Below are 21257 nucleotides of genomic sequence, written 5' to 3'. Positions count from 1 at the left end.
TCTACAGTTTTCTCCTAAATAACAGAATGACGTAATGATGAAGGTATGAGACTGCAGAGCAGGATGCTGGTTTAGTCTGAACTGCTGACATACCATGTGAACCCTGAACAAGATCGTTAACCTGAGCCCCAGTATATGAAGGAAGATAGATACTGTACTTTATTAATCCCAAGAGGAAATTCACATACTCCAGCAGCAGCATACATAAAGAACAATATTAAATTAAAGAGTGATAAAAATGCAGGTATAACAGACTATAACTTTGTATAATGTTAATGTTTACCACCCCCCAGTGGAATTGAAGAGTCAAATAGTGTGGGGGAGGAAAGATCTCCTCAGTCTGTCAGTGGAGCAGGAAGGTGACATCAGTCTGTCGCTGAAGCTGCTCTTCTGTCTGGAGATGATCCTGTTCATTGGATGCAGTGGATTCTCCATGATTGACAGGAGCCTGCTCAGTGCCCGTCACTAATGAGTACAATTAGAAGTGAGATTGTGAGGTGTAAACTGCATCAGAAAAAAACCTTCTTCTAATTAAACAAATGTAACATAAACATATTGTAATATGTACATTCTTTCTTCATGGATGCCACTGTGACATCATAATCTGTTCTACTTATCAACCACTTATTTTATTAAGGTTGTTTTTAAGGTCATTTTTTATTCAAACTGTTACTTTCATTATTATTCTGTGTTAGCAGTGATCACACCTAACAGTGTGATGTTGGCACTCATTCATTTATAGACTCAAAATCGAGGAAAAAGGATGAAGGAAGGTGCACACATCAACCGTTCACTGCTTGCTTTGGGGAACTGTATCAATGCTCTTAGTGAGAAAGGAAGTAACCGAGTGCACTACGTAAACTACAGAGACAGCAAGCTTACTCGACTACTCAAGGTAAATCATTTTTTATTCTCATGTGTGCAGATGCTGCTACAAATTTTACTTTCATTGGCCAGCAGGTACACTAATCGCTACTTGCATCTGAAGGTGAATACTATTATTAAATGTAATGTCAAGCACCAGCCTGGTTTGATACCTGACAGTACGTGCTCCTGTATTTTTTGTCTGGGTCATTAATATAAAGGAGCAGTCCTCATAGTTTTCACTTATAAGGAGACTGTCATACATTTAACTGTTATAATAAACAACCTTTTCCTTCGAGCACAGCAAATATTGTTAAATTGTTCTTTTATTAGATGTGTAGATGTCTGGTTTATGCTGTATCAACACAGCATAGCTTGCCAGATGTTTTCCAAGCAGTGTTAAATATTATCTACTCCAGGTTATTATTTGAACAGATGAATTCTATCATTTATAAACTTTTATCCTTTACATAAACTGCTTATACCCTTCAAAGAAGCCTGAGCTGATTCCAACAGTTACAAGTACAAGCACAATAGGTTCTGAATGACAGTTCACAGCAGAGGGCATACAGTGGGAGGACAAATAACAAAAAGACCTCATGCGAAAGGGGCTTAATTTGAAGTAACTGAGTCCCTATTCCAAATGCAGCTGCCAAGATAAGTGTTATTAGGTTGATTCCCAATTATCTATATATGTTAGCCATTAAAGGGATCTGTCAATTAGTAGCTTGATATGTAAGTGTTCAAAGCAACACGAGGTGAACAACAGAGTCCTAAAGATTGTAAATAGTACAAAAAACTATAGGTGTCACAAACATTGCAACATTATGTTAAGGGGAACAGTCAAAAAATAAAGACTGCGTGTGCCAATGTGGGCAAAGTCCATCAACGAAAGGAAACATTGTTTGCAATGTAAAAGGAAGCGAATCGACACACGTAGAAAAAGGTTAGGGGCAGCCACCCGTATAATATTCCTAGCTGCAAAGGATTCTTTTAAGTTCAGTTAATGATGATGACAGTACGGAGTCCAAAACAGACCTGGTGAAGGTTTGAAAAGATGGCGGTTTTAAATGGTCAGACAGGAAGTGAAGTATGTTAACTGGAAGTGATGTAGGTTGACCGGAAGTGATGTTTCTCTGACATCAGCCTGGGAGCCGGGACCAGAAGTGACAATCTTCTGGGCGCCGGAACTGGAAGTGATGTTCTTCTAGGCGCCGGAACTGGAAGTTACGTTCTTCTAGGCGCCGGAACTGGAAGTGATGTTCTTGATTCAGATAGGTTTTCCCGCAGCTGGTCTGTAGAGATAGCAGGAGAAGGTTTAATGCACCCTGCCCTCCCCTGGCCTGGCGTGGAATTACCTTTACTTGGTCCACACAACGTCCTCCTATTCGCACGTGCGTGACAGCAAGAAGAAGCTTACTGATAGGCATATCACAGGATGGTAGATAAATTCCACAAAAGTAAAGCTTCAGAACTTACAAAAGAATGAAATATGTGGCCCTGTAATCCAGTCTTAACAAAATCAGAAACTTCACAAAGCTGGAATTTATGGCAGGGCATGTCTCCAGGGCTATGCCACAATTTATAACCTGGTTTAAGAATAACAAAACCCCTGGACCCAGAGCAATGGGACAAGTAATGTGTGTCATTTCTTGGCCGTTTCCATACATTCAGATGGGGTTTGTTTGGTGAAATGATCTTCAACTCACAATGCCTATTGCCAACAGTTAATCATGGTGCAGGACCCATAATGTTATAGGCATCCATTGAACTTATTAGGTCTGATGATTGTTCTGCATGGTCATGTAAATGTGTAACCTGTCATCTTGTTGTTGTTGTTCTTCTTCATCATCTCTTCACACTTCTAGATATCGTCTATGTGCCTGATCAGCTCTCTCTATATAGCTCGGTCCTGCATCTCCTCAGCAGCCACAACCTGTTGCCTCCAGTTGTACCACTTTTAGAACTGGCACGATTATAATATGAGCTGCCCTCCTAGAGCGGTAGCAAAGGAAAAAGAAGAAAACCAATCCGGGGCGCGAGTGACCAACACTACTTTTCTACTATACCACCCCAAGTATAGAGACACACCAGTGAAAGTAGGGTTAAGTAAAAAAATGATTATTGGAAGACGATACACATACTTACTGTAACAAAAAAACCCTATATACATAATATCGTGCTGCATCGCTTCCCACCCAACACAAATCATGGCACAAAACACTTAAACACATACGCTACTAATACAGATATTTGAGCAAGAGAAAAAAAAAAAGGTATTCGTAGTTCTTTAAATATTATCTGAACGGAATGTCTAGCTAAGTCTGCGGTGGGGAATGAGGCACCGACCATACCTCCATTTCCGGCAGACGTATAGATTAACAGTTCCTGTGCTGACCCATCAGGTCCTCTCCTGAATACCTTTCACCATAAAGTAAAAATAATTCATCTTGAAATAAACCAGGGTTCACCTGACGTTTCCATGCGGTGTCAATCCTTTCCCTCTTGCCTTTTCCTGTGATGGCGTCCACTTCTCACTTGACTCTGTGCTTCCCTTCTTCTTTTTCCCGACACCCATTTACGTACTCTTGGCTCCTTCCCGTACAGTCTGTTGGCCCTCTGAGTCAGGTGCTCCCCTCCCCCTGTACAATTGGCCGGCTTTACAAATTAAACCATTCCACTAATTACAGGAATAGGGAAAGGTACAAACTCACAGTGATGCACACATATTCCAGATGACTGTTACACAGTCTTCTTTTACTTTATTCATCCACCTCTGCTTTCACAACCTATCATCTACCTGTCCTCTTATTCCATGTTGATAGTACTCCCCAATCTCACCTCTAAAATTATTCAAGAGCGGTTTCATTGAATACCAGGGTGTATTCAAACACCTTCCTAGTCGCCAGATTATTGAACCTTTATGTTAAATTTGCTAGCATAGATTGTGAAGTAGATTAGATTAGATTCCTTCATTCCCTGAAGGACCTGGAGGTTTTTCATCTCGAGGAATGGTAAAATATCTCAGTACTCAGATCGCAGGACTTGTATGAAAGAAGTCTAAGATGAACTTTAGCTTTACTGAACACAAAGAGGGACCTTACTCCATATTAGGTACTTGACTGTAATATATGGATAAGTGTTTATTATTTTGTCTATCATCTGTACAGTCCATATGAGTAGTCTATACTCTCAAATGGCAACTTTTCCGACACCTGATATTCAGACTTTAGAAGTCCACTGAGAAAGGTCTAAGACGTGCCTGAAGTAACTTGCCAAGAGGCGATGTGCAAACTATTATGATCTAATGTTAAGAACATTTTTTTATATGCCTTGTAATCACTTTTCTTACTTTTAAAGACACATATCCAAAACACTTATATATCAAAGTTATATAAAGATCAAGGGAAGGGGAAAAAAAAAAGAAAGAATAATAGCAACTGTTAATTTTCTAAAATTTTCATTATGAAAGAAGCTATATAGTATAAACATTGAATGTCTGGCTTATATTATGCATTTTCTATATGTTCTGTAGGATTCTTTAGGTGGGAACAGCAGAACTGTCATGATTGCCCATATAAGCCCTGCTAGTTCATATTTTGAAGAATCTAGAACTACCCTTATCTATGCAGACCGTGCAAAAAACATCAAAACAAGGGTAAGCAAAAGCTGGTTTTGTTTCTAATGATTCATTAATTTTACATTGTGGCAAATTTTGACCACTAAAGGAAGAATGGCTATATTTGTTTATAGTTTCTTTTCATAATTCATTGCACTTTCTCTAATGCAGTAATGATGTGTATAAATACATGCAAATAATAGCATTGCTGTGTCATGGATCCAGCGCCGCGGGTTCAAATCTTGTTCTTTTCTGTATTGAGTTTGCAAGTCGTTCCTGTGTTTGTGCTGGTTTTCCTGCCATAATTTCTAAGACATGTAGTATGTGTTTCGTTAACCTGGCGATGTCAGATTGGCCCAATGTGGCTGTACACATGATTGGGCGCTGCAGTGGTCCCTGCCTTGAGTGTAATATTCCTGAGATAGGCTGCAGCTCCCCACATCCCTAGTTTAGGTTAAGTGGCTTTGAGAATATTGAGTTATGCAAATGGAAATTTCATTCTTACTACTGTATACTGTACAGTATGTCTTCTCATATAGTATGTCCGTGCCAATATTGCATTTTACATTAACATTTTGCAATTACAGTAACAACATACACATAAAATGACATTTTAATTAAATGAGACTGAATGATTTCTACAAAACATATAACTAAATTGTATATAATTAAATTTGTGTAATCCAATTTAGGGTCACAGGGCACCAATGCTAGTTCTGGCAACAATAGGCACAAGAGAGGAATCAGCCTTTAAAAAAGTATTAGTTCATTACATTGTCCCTTACATTCACCACACAACATCATGGGGTCAAATTACAGCTGCCAGTTAACCTAACCTGTGTTGCTAGATAGAGAAGAAAACTGGAGTATCCACAGGAAAACTCGCACAGACATGGAAGAATGTGTAAACTCCACACAAGCAGAAACAAGACACAGAATCTGAACCCTGAATAATGGATCAGTGAGACAGCAGCACTAAGCACTGCGCCTTCATATCATCTAATGTAATTTGATGTAAAATAACTTGGGTTAACACATTTTTGCTTCAGATTTCCCTTTTGTTTATGTTTTTATAACAGGTGAAACGCAATTTGTTAAATGTCTCTTACCACATTGCCCAGTATACCAGCATCATTGCAGACCTTCGAAAAGAGATTGAGAGACTAAAAGCCAAGATTGATGAGCAGGGACAGAACCAGATGAAAAAAGGGGAAAAGGCAAATATTAGAGATATACAAGGTGCAACCTGTGAATTTGTATTTTTCAAGTACATATGATTCATATGATTAATAGGTACTGAGTTCAAGCAAATACCAAGTGCAAACAAATGTTTTAAAATCAACAAGAAATTATTACATACTTTAAAATTATGCATTTGTATTCAGGGGTAGCCGTCATTATTGACAGAACTTTCATACGGCTGTATTCAGTAAGGCCTGAGTAGCAGATGTGATCCCTGGAGTTTCAGCAATTTCAGTAATTATGCGGTGAATCCAGGAGATTCATTAAAAATAGTTTCTGGAGGCCACAGAATTACATTAATCATGTCCAATGAGAGCTTACAAAAGTTTAAACAATTAACTTTAGAAGGAACTGAAATGAAATATTTAATTAAACAAATAATTGGTGCAGTTAATTCAAATCTTACTTTTAAATGCAAGCAAGCATTCCTTTTAATATGGAACTCTGAACCAGGTTATGTATCTATCGGTAAAGCATAACACCAGTTCTTTCCTTCTTGGCTCTCAGAACAATAGTCAGGTTGGGGAGCATGCACTGGTACAGCACATTTCCGCACCCACCACATGACGAAACAGCTTGGGATCCCAGTTGGCAGACTCCAGGCAGACATTTGGTCTAGTCCCACCACCCGTAAAATACCATCTCTGTGTTATGTGGGCATCCCCTTGGCCCTGTCCAGTCACTTGGGTCCTCAATATTGAGGATCCTGTGAGCCGGATCACCCTCAAGGAGTCATGCCACATGGCCGTAGTGCTGTAACTGACGCTCCCTCACAATGCAGGTGAGGTGCCTCATTCGGGACTCCATGAGCAACCACTCGAGCAACACAAAGTGAAACCAGTGGTACTCAAGGATTCTCTGATGAGACACAATACTGAAGGAGTCCAGTCTTCGTCACAGGTCATTGGATAGCATCCATGTCTCACAACCATATAGCAAAACAGGGAACACCGGAACTGTAAAGACTTGGACCTTCGTCCTTTTGCAGAGATATTGGGAGTGCCACACACTGCTTTTCTGTGACTTCATGACCCCCAATGCTCTCCCAGTCCTTCTACTGACTTCATAGGAAAAGTCAACAGAGATGTGAATTGTTAATGCCAAGGTCGATACTCCCACCGCAGACAGACACACTGCTGATGGCCGTACCTAAGAGGTCATTAAATGCCTGGATCTTGGTTTTTATCCAGGACACTCTCAAGCCCAGACACTCAGACTTCTCATTCAGTCTCTTGAGATTCCCCGATCAGAGCCTCCATCGACTCCGCAAAGATCACAGCATCATCGGCAAAGTCAAGATCAGTGAATCTTTCTTCACCAACAGGTGCCCCATAGCTGCTGGACCCCAGAACCCTGCCCAACACCCAGTCCATGCAAGCACTGAAGAGAGTAGGAGCAGAACACACCCTTGACGAACTCCAGAATCAACTGATAAAAATGCAGAGGTTCAGTCTCCACTCTGCACAGAACTCACAATATCATTGTACAGGCTGGCAAAGATATCCAGCAACTTTGGGGGATCCCACAAAGTCTCAGGATGTCCGACAGGGCAGCTCAGTTATTTGAATCAAAAGCTTTAAGAAAATCAGCAAAAGTCTGCAGAGAAACTATACTGATATTTGCATTTGCACTAGATGAGAATCTTCAGTACCAGGATGTGGTCAATGGTAGACTTCTTAGGCATAAAACAAGACAGCTCCACTTGCTGGTAGGCGAGGAAGTGATCATGGATCCTTTTGAGGATGACCCTAGCAAGGACCTTACCAGGCAACGAGAACAGTGTTATCCCCCTGCAGTTTCCTCAATCAGAACAATAATACAGTAATAATAATAAAAGTATTCCAGTGTTAGAGGATCTAAGATTACAAATAGAAATGTTTAAAGACAAACTCTCCAAAATATAAGAAGGACAAAATTGTTCAGAGCATTAAAAACAAATTGGGGTACTGTGCATTTTGCACCTACTGGAGTTGATAAATATCTGGTGGTAAAACACCACCAAAGGGGGATATGCTATTTGTTTTTAACAAGAACTGCAGAAGTAATTTCTCCATGCACAGTGAAACAAGAGAAAGTTCGTGGAGAATGGACAGAAGGGTAGTAGAGATTCCTCAAACATTCAGGCAGTAGCCAGGAGTTCACATGTGGAATAGTTGGGGTTCCGTAGAATTTTTTAGATATTAGGCAAGGTTAATGCCACAAGAACACCTGGCCCTTTATTCATAAACTGGAGCTCAGATACTGATGCCAGTATCTGTTAGAAGAAGCTCAAGAAGAACAGTTGTAAGGATTTTCAGAGATGCTTCTGACCTTCAGTTTGATTCCATGATTTTGCTGCCTATGTGACGTTAAGGTGATATTTAGAGGTAAGCCTTGCAGGTGTTCCATTGTCTTTGGAGTTGGTGAAATGGAGCAAAGGCTCAAGTTGCTGTGATGTAATACAGTAGACCTGGGGAAGAATAGGAGGTCAGTTTTATCAGTCTTTAGTACTCGGGGTACTTTAGCTTAAATGGCAGGCAAGTGGGCAAACTGTCCAAACTTATATATTGAGGCAGTTAGGGTTGGTTTTGTCTTGTGCTTCTTTTGATAACATATATTTTTCCTTTGATTATTCCTCCCTTGTATGTCTTTTATAACAACTTGGATTTTAGCACACTTCGTTCAGGATCATATTGGCACTGGGACAGGCATCTCCTGTCACAGAATGTTCATTTAGCTAATAAATAATAATAACATATTTTATTTATATATCACATTTAAATGAAGTTAAGCTGTGAGTTTCCTAGTTCTATATCAAGAATGATTTCCCTTTGCCATGGTCACAATGAAAGATCTGAGGTCTGTTGTTTGTGAATCTCTTCGAGGATTTCTGTTCCTGATCGAGTAAAGTAGCCATCTAGCACATTCCAGTAACTTCTACACATTTTGTCCCATTAAGGGCTTGTGTCAAACACATTATATAGTAGGATTTGTCTGTTGCTGTAAATCATTAGGTACCTATCTCAGCCCTTGGATAACCAATAAGAGACTTACTGTATAGTATAGAGAGTAGACTCAGAAAAGCACTTTACAGTGTAAACACAAACACAGAAATGGTATGTGACAAAACATTGAGTATCTAAGATCCTTACAAGGTACAAATTTACAAAATATAATATTTTATATAAGCAGTAATTACAGCTCATATCATACTGTTTTGATTCATAGGAAGGCCTCAGCCTATTCTGGCAACATTGGGCACAAGGCAGGAAGCAGCCCTGGACAAGGTGCCAGTGTGTTTCAAGGCCCACTCATACAAAAGCCCACACATCGTCATTTTGCAATTAGTAATTTAAGTGACCTGGATACAGGGGAAAAACTGACAAACCTGCAGTATAGCCCACCCAGACATTATACACAGACAATGATCAGGTGATTTGAACCCAGGATTTCAGTTCTGTGAGTCAGCATCACTAACCATCATGACTGCTTTGCATAATTTGTTCCCGAAATGTGCTCGGAATCCAAAGCACTCGTACGTCAAAGTGAATTTCCCCATTAGAAATAATTGGAAACTCAGATGATTCATTCCACAACCCAAAACTATTCATATAAAAATGATTAATACAAAATATAAAGTAAAAATACATAAAACAAATGAGCCTGCATTTTACGTTTGAAAAGAATCATGGCTGGTATGAGTGAGTTTCTAAACTCTTTTGGGATTCCACCGAATGGGACAACAGGCGGAAGAGCGTCCTGAAGCAACCGCAGGCTCCAAGCGCTGTAGCAGTTCGCCATAAAAGCGAATCCAAAAAGATTGCGGACATGCTATAAGCGCCTGCCGTTGATGGGTAATACAGGAACATTATAAATGCGCAGGGCACAGTATTATTTGGCCCCGACCCTGCCTAACTGCTGTGTCTGTGTATAGTTAGTGGTAGATCCCACTACAATAAATAACCATGCTGTTCCTGTTTCAAGCTGAATAAAGCTGGTGTCGCTAAAGTACTGAGACTCAGCTTCGTGTTTTGGGGTGCAAGACAGGGACTCACACGTAACAACACACACATGTGGTCAGCATGCTATAATAAACAGTATACGCTCCTACGGATGTTGACTATATGAATGAGACACGCCAACTCAGACAGAATGGGAGACGATTACCCACAATCCCGCAGCGAGAGAAAGAAGAACCATCAGCTCAGTTGTGATCACATGTCACTTGGCAGACAATGCGTATATGTACTACTCATATTGCAAGACATCGCTAGTTTATCAAGTCAAATTTTATTACAAATTTTAGCTCATCTTGCAAAATACTCGCAAACCAAGTTACTTGCAATCCAAGGTTCCATTGTACAAGAAATGGCTTTCTTATTTCCATTAACAGAATGTTTTTCTTATAGCTGAAGTGCAGCAGGACTCAGACCAGTACAGCCGTAAGGAGATGGGTCGAGTAAAGGAACAACTGATAAATGCGTTCAGAGAGCAGATGGAAATTCGGCGCAGTCTCATGGAGTTGGAGAACTCGAACATGCAGCTACACATTGACACATCTAGGCACCTTTTAACAATTGCAGAGTAAGTGGATGTTAAAAGCTTTTTTGGAATCCATTGTTGGCATGTTTTTTTGTAGACAAACATTCAGGAACAGCTAGAGGCTACTCCTGCTACACTGAGGGAAAGATAGGAGCTTATACTCGCTCACAATGGGTCAATTGAAACTTGCCACTTAATCTAAATATATTTTTGGGCAGTGACAGGAATACCTTTGAAAAACCCTATGCAGACCTGGGAGAACATGTACCTACATAAAGTCAGTGAGTGAGGTAGAAATCAAAATTCTGTCATAGAAACTGTGAAACACAGCCATCTATCTGAGAATATGATGAAAAGAACTGCTTTAATCTACAGACTCTTAAAAATATTTAACACTAGAATTCCTGAAGCCTATGAAAAAACTTGTAATCTCGGCCGACCTTAAATCCCTTTGCAACTCCCCATCAGCATTTTTTGTTTTGTAAATGTGTCGATCAGCACAAGCAGCAAGCAGCTTGCTGTCCAATCCGCCCCTTGACAGAGCTCGACTCTCCCAGCTCAAGCCAAGGCTCCTTATCTGCGTCTGAGGTGCCTGGAGTTGTATATGATAAATAATACAGTATATTGTTATTTGGAATACATGCATTTCATGTGTATTCCATGTCTACAAAGATCTGGATAATTGTAGGATTAAAGGAAATGGCTAACAAGAAATGCTGAACACATAACTAAAGCAGAAACTTTTTCCATGTTATACTAATAATGATGTGAAGTGTATATTGTGTGAATACTTTATTCCAAATATCAGATAAACACGTGTGCTTTTATTCAAGAATATAATCAAAGAAAATAAACATATTTGATTTACATATGGCTGTCAATGAGACATAATCCCAAACTCAAATGTCAATCGACAGGGAGTTTACACATAATCTTGAATGCTGCAGAGGTAAGAACTGCTGCCTTATAACCTGAAGGTCCTGGGTTCGAGACTGGGCACTCTGTGTTTTGAGTACTGAGCTGCTATTATTATTATTATTATTATTACTATAATATAATAAAAACATACATTTGAGTCTGTAACACTTTATGTAAATTTTAGCTACAGTGGAACCTCGGTTTGCGAGTATAATTCGTTCCGGAAATGTGCTCGCAATCCAAAGCACTCGTATATCAAAGCAAATTTCCCCATAAGAAATAATGGAAACTCGGATGATTCGTTCCACAACCCAAAACTATTCATATAAAAATGATTAATACAAAATATAAAGTAAAAATATATAAAACAAATTAACCTGCACTTTACCTTTGAAAAGAATCATGGCTGGTGTGAGTGACTTTCTAAACTCTTTTGGGATTCCACCCAACAGGTACGACAGGTGGAAGAGCGTCCTGAAGCAACCGCAGGCTCCAAGCGCTGTAGCAGTTCGCCATAAAAGCAAATCCAAAAAGATCGCGGACATGCTTTAAGTGCCTGCCGTTGATGGGTAACACAGGAACATTATAAACGCACAGGGCACAGTATTACTTGGCCCCTACCCTGCCTGACTGTGGTGTCTGTGTATAGTTAGTGGCAGATCCCACTATAATAAATAACCGTGCTGTTCCTGTTTCAAGCTGAATAAAGCTGGTGTTGCTAAAGTAATGAGACTCAGCTTCGTGTTTTGGGGTGGAAGACAGGGACTCGCACGTTACAACACACACACACGTGGTCACCGTTCTGTAGTAAACAGTATACTACCCTACGGATGTTGACTATATGAGTGAGGCATGCCGACTCAGATGGAGAATGGGAGACGATTTGCCACAATCCTGCAGCGAGAGAAAGAAGAACCATCAGCTCCGTTGTGATCTGCGCTTGGCAGACAAAGCGTATATGTACTACTTGTATTGCAAGACATTGTTCATTTATCAAGTCAAAATTTATAAAAAATTTTAGCTTCTTACAAAATACTCGCAAACCAAGTTACTCACAATCCAAGGTTCCATTGTACTTGTAAAAGGTAGCGCTTGTTCTTTTATTATTCAGTTTTATTCTCCCAGTGACATTCACGTGGTACAACATACTTGTCTCTCCCTCTCTGAGTTGATGGCATTTATCTCCGTTCTTTTCACAAGAGCAGGGGCCTCATCTATAAACGGTGCGTACGCACAGAAATGTTGCATAAGACCGTTTCCACGTTCAAATCGCGATGTATAAAACCTAAAGTTGGCATAAAGCCATGCACATTTCCACGGTACCTCATACCCTGTCGTACGCAAGTTCTCCGCTCGGTTTTGCAGACTGGCGGCACCCAGCGTCAAAGCAGTGCTACTGTTCCTGTGTGATTACCCTTTCTTTTTCAGATCCACATTCCTGACGCAGCTTTATAAATACACTGAAATTTAACCGCATATTGTTTATTAGTTTAATGCATCTGATTGTAATTAACCTGTAACAATATAAAGGTCCAGGGAATAGCCATAGTATTCCAAATACCATAACTGCTTTAGCGTTGTTACTCTCACTGCACCTCCTTTTTCTTCTTTCAGCTGCTCCCGTTAAGAGTTGCCACAGCGGATCATCTTTTTCCATATTACTCTCACTGCACCACTCGGAGTATTTATATCACTGTATCTGAGTGGGGTATCACAGCAGCAGCTGATCAGAAAAACAATTATCGGTATACAGCATCAAGCACACACTGCCTCAGCCACAGCCACAGCAAAATGTTTCAAAGCCTTTCCTGTACGGACCTCGCGGTTCAGAAACAGTTTCATCCCAAGAACTACAAACGCACTCAATCAATTGCTCCTTGTAGAACTGTTTGTACTTATAAGTACAATTACCTAACTGTAAACTTGCACTACAGTTATAATGTTGCACAACCTGTGCCACTTTATAAAGTGCGTATTTACATATGATGACGATATCATTTTTAAGATGAAATGCAGCAAAAATATGTTGATTGTATTATACAGATAAAACTTTAACCTCATTTAAATAATCTGTATTGTTAATAATTAAACGTGAGGACACGGTGCCGCAGCGCTAGCAAGTTCACGTATTGTTCCTGCCTCACGCTGTTTATTTGCTGAGGCTGGCGCGACACTGGAAGGATAGACAGACAGAATAATTAAACACATACTATGAAGATATTTCAGTGTTCCTTAAAAGTTTTGAAGAATCGTTGTTGTAAGCTTACAGATGGTTTAACGTGTATTACAGAGCTGATTGTGTGGCGATTGGGTATTTGGAGAAAGAAAAGTAAGGACAGGAGTTGGAGGTTAATACGTTTGAAAGAGACAGTACTACTACAATAAATTATTTCATTGAAGGTTGCGCATTGCGCAGCAGCATCTTGTGTGTGACATGAACAATCACTGCACCACCGTGTTCCCATGTTTAATAACATGCTATCATTCCAATCATCATGAAGATATCACGTATGCATCTCAGTATTTTAATTATTCAGAGAGCTGTAATATCACGAATGTAATGGATTCTGTGTCTTGTCGGAGAAAGAGAAAGAAAGGAAGCACGTAGTGATTCATACACATAGAGCACATAGAAGATGAAATACAAAACAAAGCATTTAACGTGCTACTTCAGTTACAATGGGATTTGAGAAACTAGTAAATTAAATGATTTTAAGATGAAGTTTATAATGTTCTGCTTTAATAAAAAAATAAACTACGTGATTAAAGTGGAAATTTCGAGATTAAAGTTGACATTTTGTGCTTTTTTCCCACTGTGTGCCTATTTATTTTTTTTTTGTCTGTACCCTAATAAGCTTTCATATGACACTCAGACGGTGGGCTACAACTTGCCTTTTCACAGTGACTTTGATATGTGACTTTATTTCGGGCACTGTGCGACTTTGTGAACTTGAGCTTTCAAGTTTGTCCAACACGCTATGTCACTCGATCAGCTTCCTCTTTTTGATTATACCACTGTTTAAATCAACAAATAGTATGTTTTTCCTTTGCCTCCATGTGATATTCTCTGAATTCTTATATTTTCCCCCATGCTTTTGCCATTGTCTTTTCACAGAACGCTGACCTTAAGGGCGATTTATATTGATCTGCATATTCAAAGAGGCGTAATTCTGGGAGGAGTCGGGGCTGGACAGCACACACGTGCACGAGCATTACTTTTCACGCTGACCGTGATTTATGTAACAGAAGAGCGTGGATGTTGGTGAACGCTTAGATTCCTGCCTCTGGATTTTTCTATACATAAGCACATTGTGGCTTTTGTGCTTACGTCATGTTATAGTGCGAATTCTATGCATGGCGTTATGCATGAGGCCTCAGTGCTTTGGCTGATGCCTGCTCAGAACTATTTGTTGTACCGGCAATCAAAGATACAATGTCCAGTGACCGCTATCAGAATGGACAAAGGCAGGGCCGTAACAAGACAGCCTCTTCACAGCACTTTAGCTATTAACCAGTATGAGTATTTGTATGAATGACCTCTCTGTCCAAGGCTGTTTAATGTCTCACAGTACATTATTATTATTGTGACAAAATAACAAAAAGGCTTCTCTTTAAAAGGACAGGCCAATGAACTAGGGGAACTCAAAGTTGCAAGATAAAAAAGAACAGCATAGAAAACCTGCCAAAATTCATGCCAAAAATGTCCAAACTCAAAATCTAAGGCAAAAACAAAAAGTTAGAATCTGTTATGATTCTGTTTTTTTTTATAATTTCAATTTGTCTTTAGAAATTTTTCTTCCTTGTAATAATTTATTTCCCTTATTCTATTTGTTTTAAGTTAATTTGTTATTTTTTGTATTATTTTATTTCTCTTGTTATTTAATTGAATTATTTGTTTTTATTTTTCCTGTGACACCATTTTGAGTTTCAACAGTTAAGGTGTGAGTACTCATTAGTAGATTCACAGTAGAACTCATGGTATACAGTATGTCATCATCATCAACATCCAAGATTGTGGATAATCAAACAATCCTTTTCATGTGTGTGCTTAGTGACTTAGTTTTCTCGTTCTTGTTCTTTAGCTTCTGACTTTCAATAATTTAATATTTTGGCTTTGGCATGCAATTCCATTGATTTCCTCATTTAGACAATTGGCTTATTTCATGGCTACATCTTCCTATCCTGGCCCCTTATTGTTTAATCCTGCCATGTTTTCCTTCTTCAGCAGAGCAAAAGTTTCAATGACAAAAATCAAAGAATCATACAGCTGTTGGTTTGTTTTTATCCAAAGACTTCGACAACGATGTCTGGTACATACTGCTATCATATTAGACATACAGTATATAAATGAAAGACCTGTGTGTATATATGTGTATGTGTAAGGAGCCGTCCTCTTTACTCTTGCTTTTAGCCACATCCACTAGATGGCGCATGAATGCACTTTTACATTTTTTTGGTGTTTGCATGCGCCTCAGTTCTCACTATGAAAGACATGTGTGTGCATATTTGTGTATGGAGCAGTCTGCTCTGCTCATGCTCAACCACAGCCACGGGAGTTGGTGTGAATTTTATGGAAATTGTAGAAGCTTATACAAGTTTGACTTGCACTTGGTGAAATGGCATATGCATGCACTTTTATTTTTTTCTGAGATTGCATGCACCTCACTTTTCATTCAGTCCAAGTAGACAAACTCGGCTTTGTGGTACATGCACGTTGTACGTTCACATGAGCTACCATACGTTTGCCTGAGACAGCTTCCAGCCTCCACTCAATTTTTGCCGCAGCTACACTCGACTGCACATCCATCTTAGACAAGATAGACCTGTCCCGGCCCACTTAGCTGATGCCTGCGCAAGTTCACCAAGGTAGTAAAACTGATAGGGGGTCTTCAGGTTGTTTTTGTCCCGAAGACCACACACAGCTAGTTTTATAATATTTATAAACAGTATGGCTGTGGCCATGGAAAACATCCACAAAAGGGTGGCCATAGTAAGAAGAAGTGGTAAACAAAATGGTGTCAATTGACATAGCATTATTAATAATTCAGAATCATTAAGGTAAAAATGTTGAAAACAAACTTCTGAATCAACAAAATGATCATTATAAATCTTGAGAAACAATGTCTAGAGACAAAACAGTACAACCAGAAGATGAAACTGAATAGGTTCAAGGTAAGTGAGTATTCTAGTGTCAAGTCAAATTACCAAGAAAAACAGACTGAAAGCAAATGGCGAAGTCAGAAACAGTAACCAGACAGGAAGTGATGACAGCTTAGACAAAAGGCCCTTATACTACCCTGAATTAATTAAATATCACCATCTAGTTGTCTTTTATAGAGAATGAATAATAACACATCACAACGCTTAGTGCTGTTGGCAAAAACAATATGACCACAAGAATGAAAGCAAAATGGTGGTGCTTGTGGAAAAGGTGTTCCCAAAGTGACTTCAAAATAATATGTTTAAAATAACTGAAGACCAGAAATCTGGAAATGAAAAATGATAAAAACCAGAGGGTAAAAACAAAAAACACATGACTACAATTGTGTGGTGTATCCTTTTCTGCCCAGTCCTGTTACTTTAGGAAACTTTTCCAAGAGTGGCTATTTTTCAAAACTTACGTTAATGCTATATAAAGTAATACCAGTTTATTTAAAATGAGGCTGTGTAAAGGCTATTTTCCCAGTAAAATACTGAGAGAACCCCAGCAGTTCTGACATAAAGTAGTGTCCATAATCATGTTAATACAGGTGCTGGTCATAAAATTAGAATATCATGAGAAATTTGATTTATTTCAGTAATTCCATTCAAAAAGTGAAACTTATATATTAGATTCATTCATTACACACAGACTGATGTATTTCAAATGTTTATTTCTTTTAATTTTGATGATTATAACTGACAACTAATGAAAGACCCAAATTCAGTATCTCAGAAAATTAGAATATTGTGAAAAGGTTCAATATTGAAGACACCTGGTGCCACACTCTAATCAGCTAATTAACTCAAAACACCTGCAAAAGCCTTTAAATGGTCTCTCAGTCTAGTTCTGTAGGCTACACAATCATGGGGAAGACTGCTGACTTGACAGTTGTCCAAAAGACGACCATTGACACCTTGCACAAGGAAGGCAAGACACAAAAGGTCATTGCTAAAGAGGCTGGCTGTTCACAGAGCTCTGTGTCCAAGCACGTTAATAGAGGACAAGGTGTGGTAGAAAAAAGTGTACAAGCAATAGGGATAACCGCACCCTGGGGAGGATTGTGAAACAAAACCCATTCAAAACTGTGGGGGAGATTCACAAAGAGTGGACTGCAGCTGAAGTCAGTGCTTCAAGAACCACCACACAGAGACGTATGCAAGACATGGGTTTCAGCTGTCGCATTCCTTGTGTCTAGCCACTCTTGAACAAGAGACAGCGTCAGAAGCGTCTCGCCTGGGCTAAAGACAAAAAGGACTGGACTGCTGCTGAGTGGTCCAAAGTTATGTTCTCTGATGAAAGTAAATTTTGCATTTCCTTTGGAAATCAAGGTCTGAGAGTCTGGAGGAAGAGAGGAGAGGCATAGAATCCACGTTGTTTAAGGTCCAGTGTAAAGTTTCCACAGTCAGTGATGGTTTGGGGTGCCATGTCATCTGCTGGTGTTGGTCCATTGTGTTTTCTGAGGTCCAAGGTCAATGCAGCCGTCTACCAGGAAGTTTTACAGCACTTCATGCTTACTGCTGCTGACGAACTTTATGGAGATGCAGATTTCATTTTCCAACAGGACCTGGAACCTGCACACAGTGCCAAAGCTACCAGTACCTGGTTTAAGGACCATGGTATCCCTGTTCTTGATTGGCCGGCAAACTTGCCTGACCTTAACCCCATAGAAAATCTATGGGGTATTGTGAAGAGGAAGATGTAACACGCCAGACCCAACAATTCAGAAGAGCTGAAGGCCACTGGCAGGGCTCTCATAACACCTGAGCAGTGCCACAGACTGATCGACTCCATGCCACGCCGCATTGCTGCAGTAATCCAGGCCAAAGGATTACGTTCATACCTTTCAGTTGGCCAACATTTCTAAAAATCCTTTTTTTGCATTGGTCTTAATTGATATTCTAATTTTCCGAGATACTGAATTTGGGACTTTCATTAGATGTCAGTTATAATCATCAAAATTAAAAGAAATAAACATTTGAAATACATCAGTCTGTGTGTAATGAATGAATCTAATATAAATGTTTCACTTTTTGAATGGAATTACTGAAATAAATCAACTTTGTCATGATATTCTAATTTTATGACCAGCACCTGTATGTCCCCAATCCAGTATGATTAGCAAGAGAAAGAAGAGTAAAGCTCATCTTTTCTGAATTATTTTAAAAGATCCTCTGAGTAGGGTTAGGGTTAGAGGTTAGGGTTATATTTTCTTCCATAATCTGTCAGTCCTGACACTTTTCATTGCCTGAATTTGTGTGCTACTAGCCCCTCACCTTTGATTGTAAGCGTTGCTGTGTTCTTGGTGGTGATAAACACCCTAAGTTATTTACGGATTGTTACATGTGCACTAGATGGCAGCGGCCACTCACTTGTAAAATGGCTGTGAGTTCATATCAGAGATAACTCGGCTAATGAACTGTGGCCATTTACATTGTTGATTATTTTAAGTATAAGATGAAAAATCTCTTTGTATCAAAATCAAAATTTGCGTGAAAATGATAAAATAACAACAAAATGCAAACTGCCATTTTTTTAAGAAGTACAGCAGGAATATTTGTGAATTGACTGAAGTTTTTTAACTGCTGACTTGTGTACTCAGTCATTGACTTTCACTCCGATTCAGCTCTCATGTTCCCAGATACTGTGGTTTAAAGCTGCATGCCAGACGATATATATTTGTAGGCAAGCAAATTCCTCATGGATTCAGGGCACCATAAAAATGTTTATTTGTGGCATTAATTATTCATTTATTTTTCTAACCCTCTTGATGTAATACAGGGTCATGTGAGGCCCATCTTGGCAATATTGGGCACAAGACCGACACTAATCATGATGTGGTACAAAGCCATCACGCTCCCACACTCACTTATACTGGGCCAACTGAACAAAAGCCAATTGAAAAAACAGGGATGTTTTTGGAATGTGGGAAGAATGATGAAAACATGAATCACACAGTCTTGTAATACAATAAGTCGAAGCCAAACTACTAAACGTTCAGAGTTTGCAACTGTTCTTTATATTTATTTTTCTTGGCTGCTTAGTTGTGTCATAAATGAACTAATGTGGAAGGTGTTGCAAAGCAAAAGTTCAGACTAATATGGCAGTGACTTATTTTCAGATGTAATTTATTTATGTCTTCAGGTGATTACCATTTGGCATCCAATGTATTTTTTCATATATTAACTAGACAAATATAAGAACTGTTTTATGACATCTCGATAAAACTCTTTTCATGATATGTTTTTGTTTTTGTGTCATTGACTTTTAAATGCATGCATTACAAAAAAAGTGTTGTTAACAATTGAGGACAGATTACTTTAAACAAAGCTTAAAATTAAAGCAAAAAAGTCAGTCCAATCAGAAAACAAATCAATCCCATATGTTGCTTAATAAGTTAAGGCTTGTTAATATTAAATCACATTTAAAATCCTATCACGTAATGCCACATTATGTTTTTTGTGTACAGCTGGGAGCGAGAGAAGGCCCACAGAGCCCGGAAATGGCGAGAGGACAGAGGAAGCCAAAAAGAAGAGAAGGACAAGGACAAGGAGGTTCTAGAAAATGAAGGCAAAGCTGAAAAGGAATCAGAGCAAACAGAACCACAAGAAGTAACAGCAGCGAGAGAAGAAATTGCAATGCTCCTGGCAGAGCAAAGAAAGACTACAACATTAAAGGTAAAAAGTGGGCTCCATAACATTTAAAAAATGAACAATGTTTTTACAGTTTTAACATTTAATAACACAGCTGATAACAGGGAATACACTGATTTTCTTCTTCTTTTTTGGATTACTTTATAGTTCACACTCCCAGCACACACAGTAGCCTACTAGAACACATCATGTCGCATATACAGGACATTTCAATATAATAATGGCCTTGTAAGATGCATTACAAAAAGCATGTTTAATTTTGTTCCAAAAAACACTTTATGTGGACCCTGGTTTATTCATATTCTGCTTTTGACATAACCTGAACTTTTCATTATCAGTATTTTTGTAGGGTCTATAAAGCAGACATAAAAGCAACTCATCCAGCTATTAACTAACTACTATAATTTCAATGTAGCCATTTTCTACTTGTGGGGCTTATAAATATTATACCCATAAAACGGTTCCTCATCCTGAAAAGACATTTACTGCTAGTAAGGGAGATCATCTCCCTAATAACTAACCCTTCATCGTGTTCGAAATCCGGAGTGCAGTGCCTGCGGCCACATCCTGGAGAAGGACTCTCAGGTGCTGCAGTTCATAGGATGCATTAACACTAGAATTACCAAAGCCCTGCGGTGGGCTGGTGCCCTGCCTGGGGTTTGTTTCCTGCCTTGCGCCCTGTGTTGGCAGGGATTGGCTCCAGCAGACCCCCGTGACCCTGTAGTTAGGATATAGCGAGTTGGATAATGGATGGATGGATGGATTACCAAAGCCTACGAAAAAACTTGTAAATCCGGCCCACCTTAAATCCCTTTGCACCTCTCCATCAGCGTCTTTTGTCTTGCAAATGTGCTGATCAAGACAAGCAGCAAGCAGCCTACTATTCCATACCCCCAGCACTGCAGAATGGGCACAAGGTTCTTCCAGTTCCAGCCTTGAATATCTGGGAGTCAAGTACCTAGAGATGTATAGGGAAATAATAGATCATTGTTTGGAGCACATGCATTTCAAGTGTGTTCCATTGCTACAATAATCTGTGTAAACACATCGTTAAAACAGAAACATTTTTTATATTTTAGTAATAAATGACAAAATATAGACATAAACTATATAAATTGTGAAGCCTGAAGTCCTAAGATCTAATAAACACTTTCACAAAAGGTTCAAGGATAACACAGTAGTTTTCGTGGCGCAGTGGTAAGAATTGCTGACTTGTATTCCCCTGGTTCGATACTGTCTG

The 21257-nt window shown here is 39.2% G+C and overlaps 1 protein-coding gene across 1 annotated transcript in view; it reads left to right on the top strand.

Annotated features, from left to right (window-relative positions):
- The window catches only part of si:dkey-26i13.8 (kinesin-like protein KIF19), a 74949-nt gene that overhangs the window by 26886 nt on the left and 26806 nt on the right, over positions 1–21257 (top strand). Inside the window, exons 9-13 of the mRNA XM_039774902.1 lie at positions 743–895; positions 4400–4522; positions 5563–5722; positions 10114–10288; positions 19834–20041. Of these exons, the coding sequence (XP_039630836.1) occupies positions 743–895; positions 4400–4522; positions 5563–5722; positions 10114–10288; positions 19834–20041 (819 nt within the window). The remainder of the gene's footprint in view (positions 1–742; positions 896–4399; positions 4523–5562; positions 5723–10113; positions 10289–19833; positions 20042–21257) is intronic.

Source organism: Polypterus senegalus, chromosome 13 (genome assembly GCF_016835505.1).
Source record: "Polypterus senegalus isolate Bchr_013 chromosome 13, ASM1683550v1, whole genome shotgun sequence".
Lineage (NCBI taxonomy): Eukaryota > Metazoa > Chordata > Cladistia > Polypteriformes > Polypteridae > Polypterus > Polypterus senegalus.
Note: the sequence above shows the minus strand (reverse complement) of the source record. Positions and strands in the feature narration are given on the sequence as shown.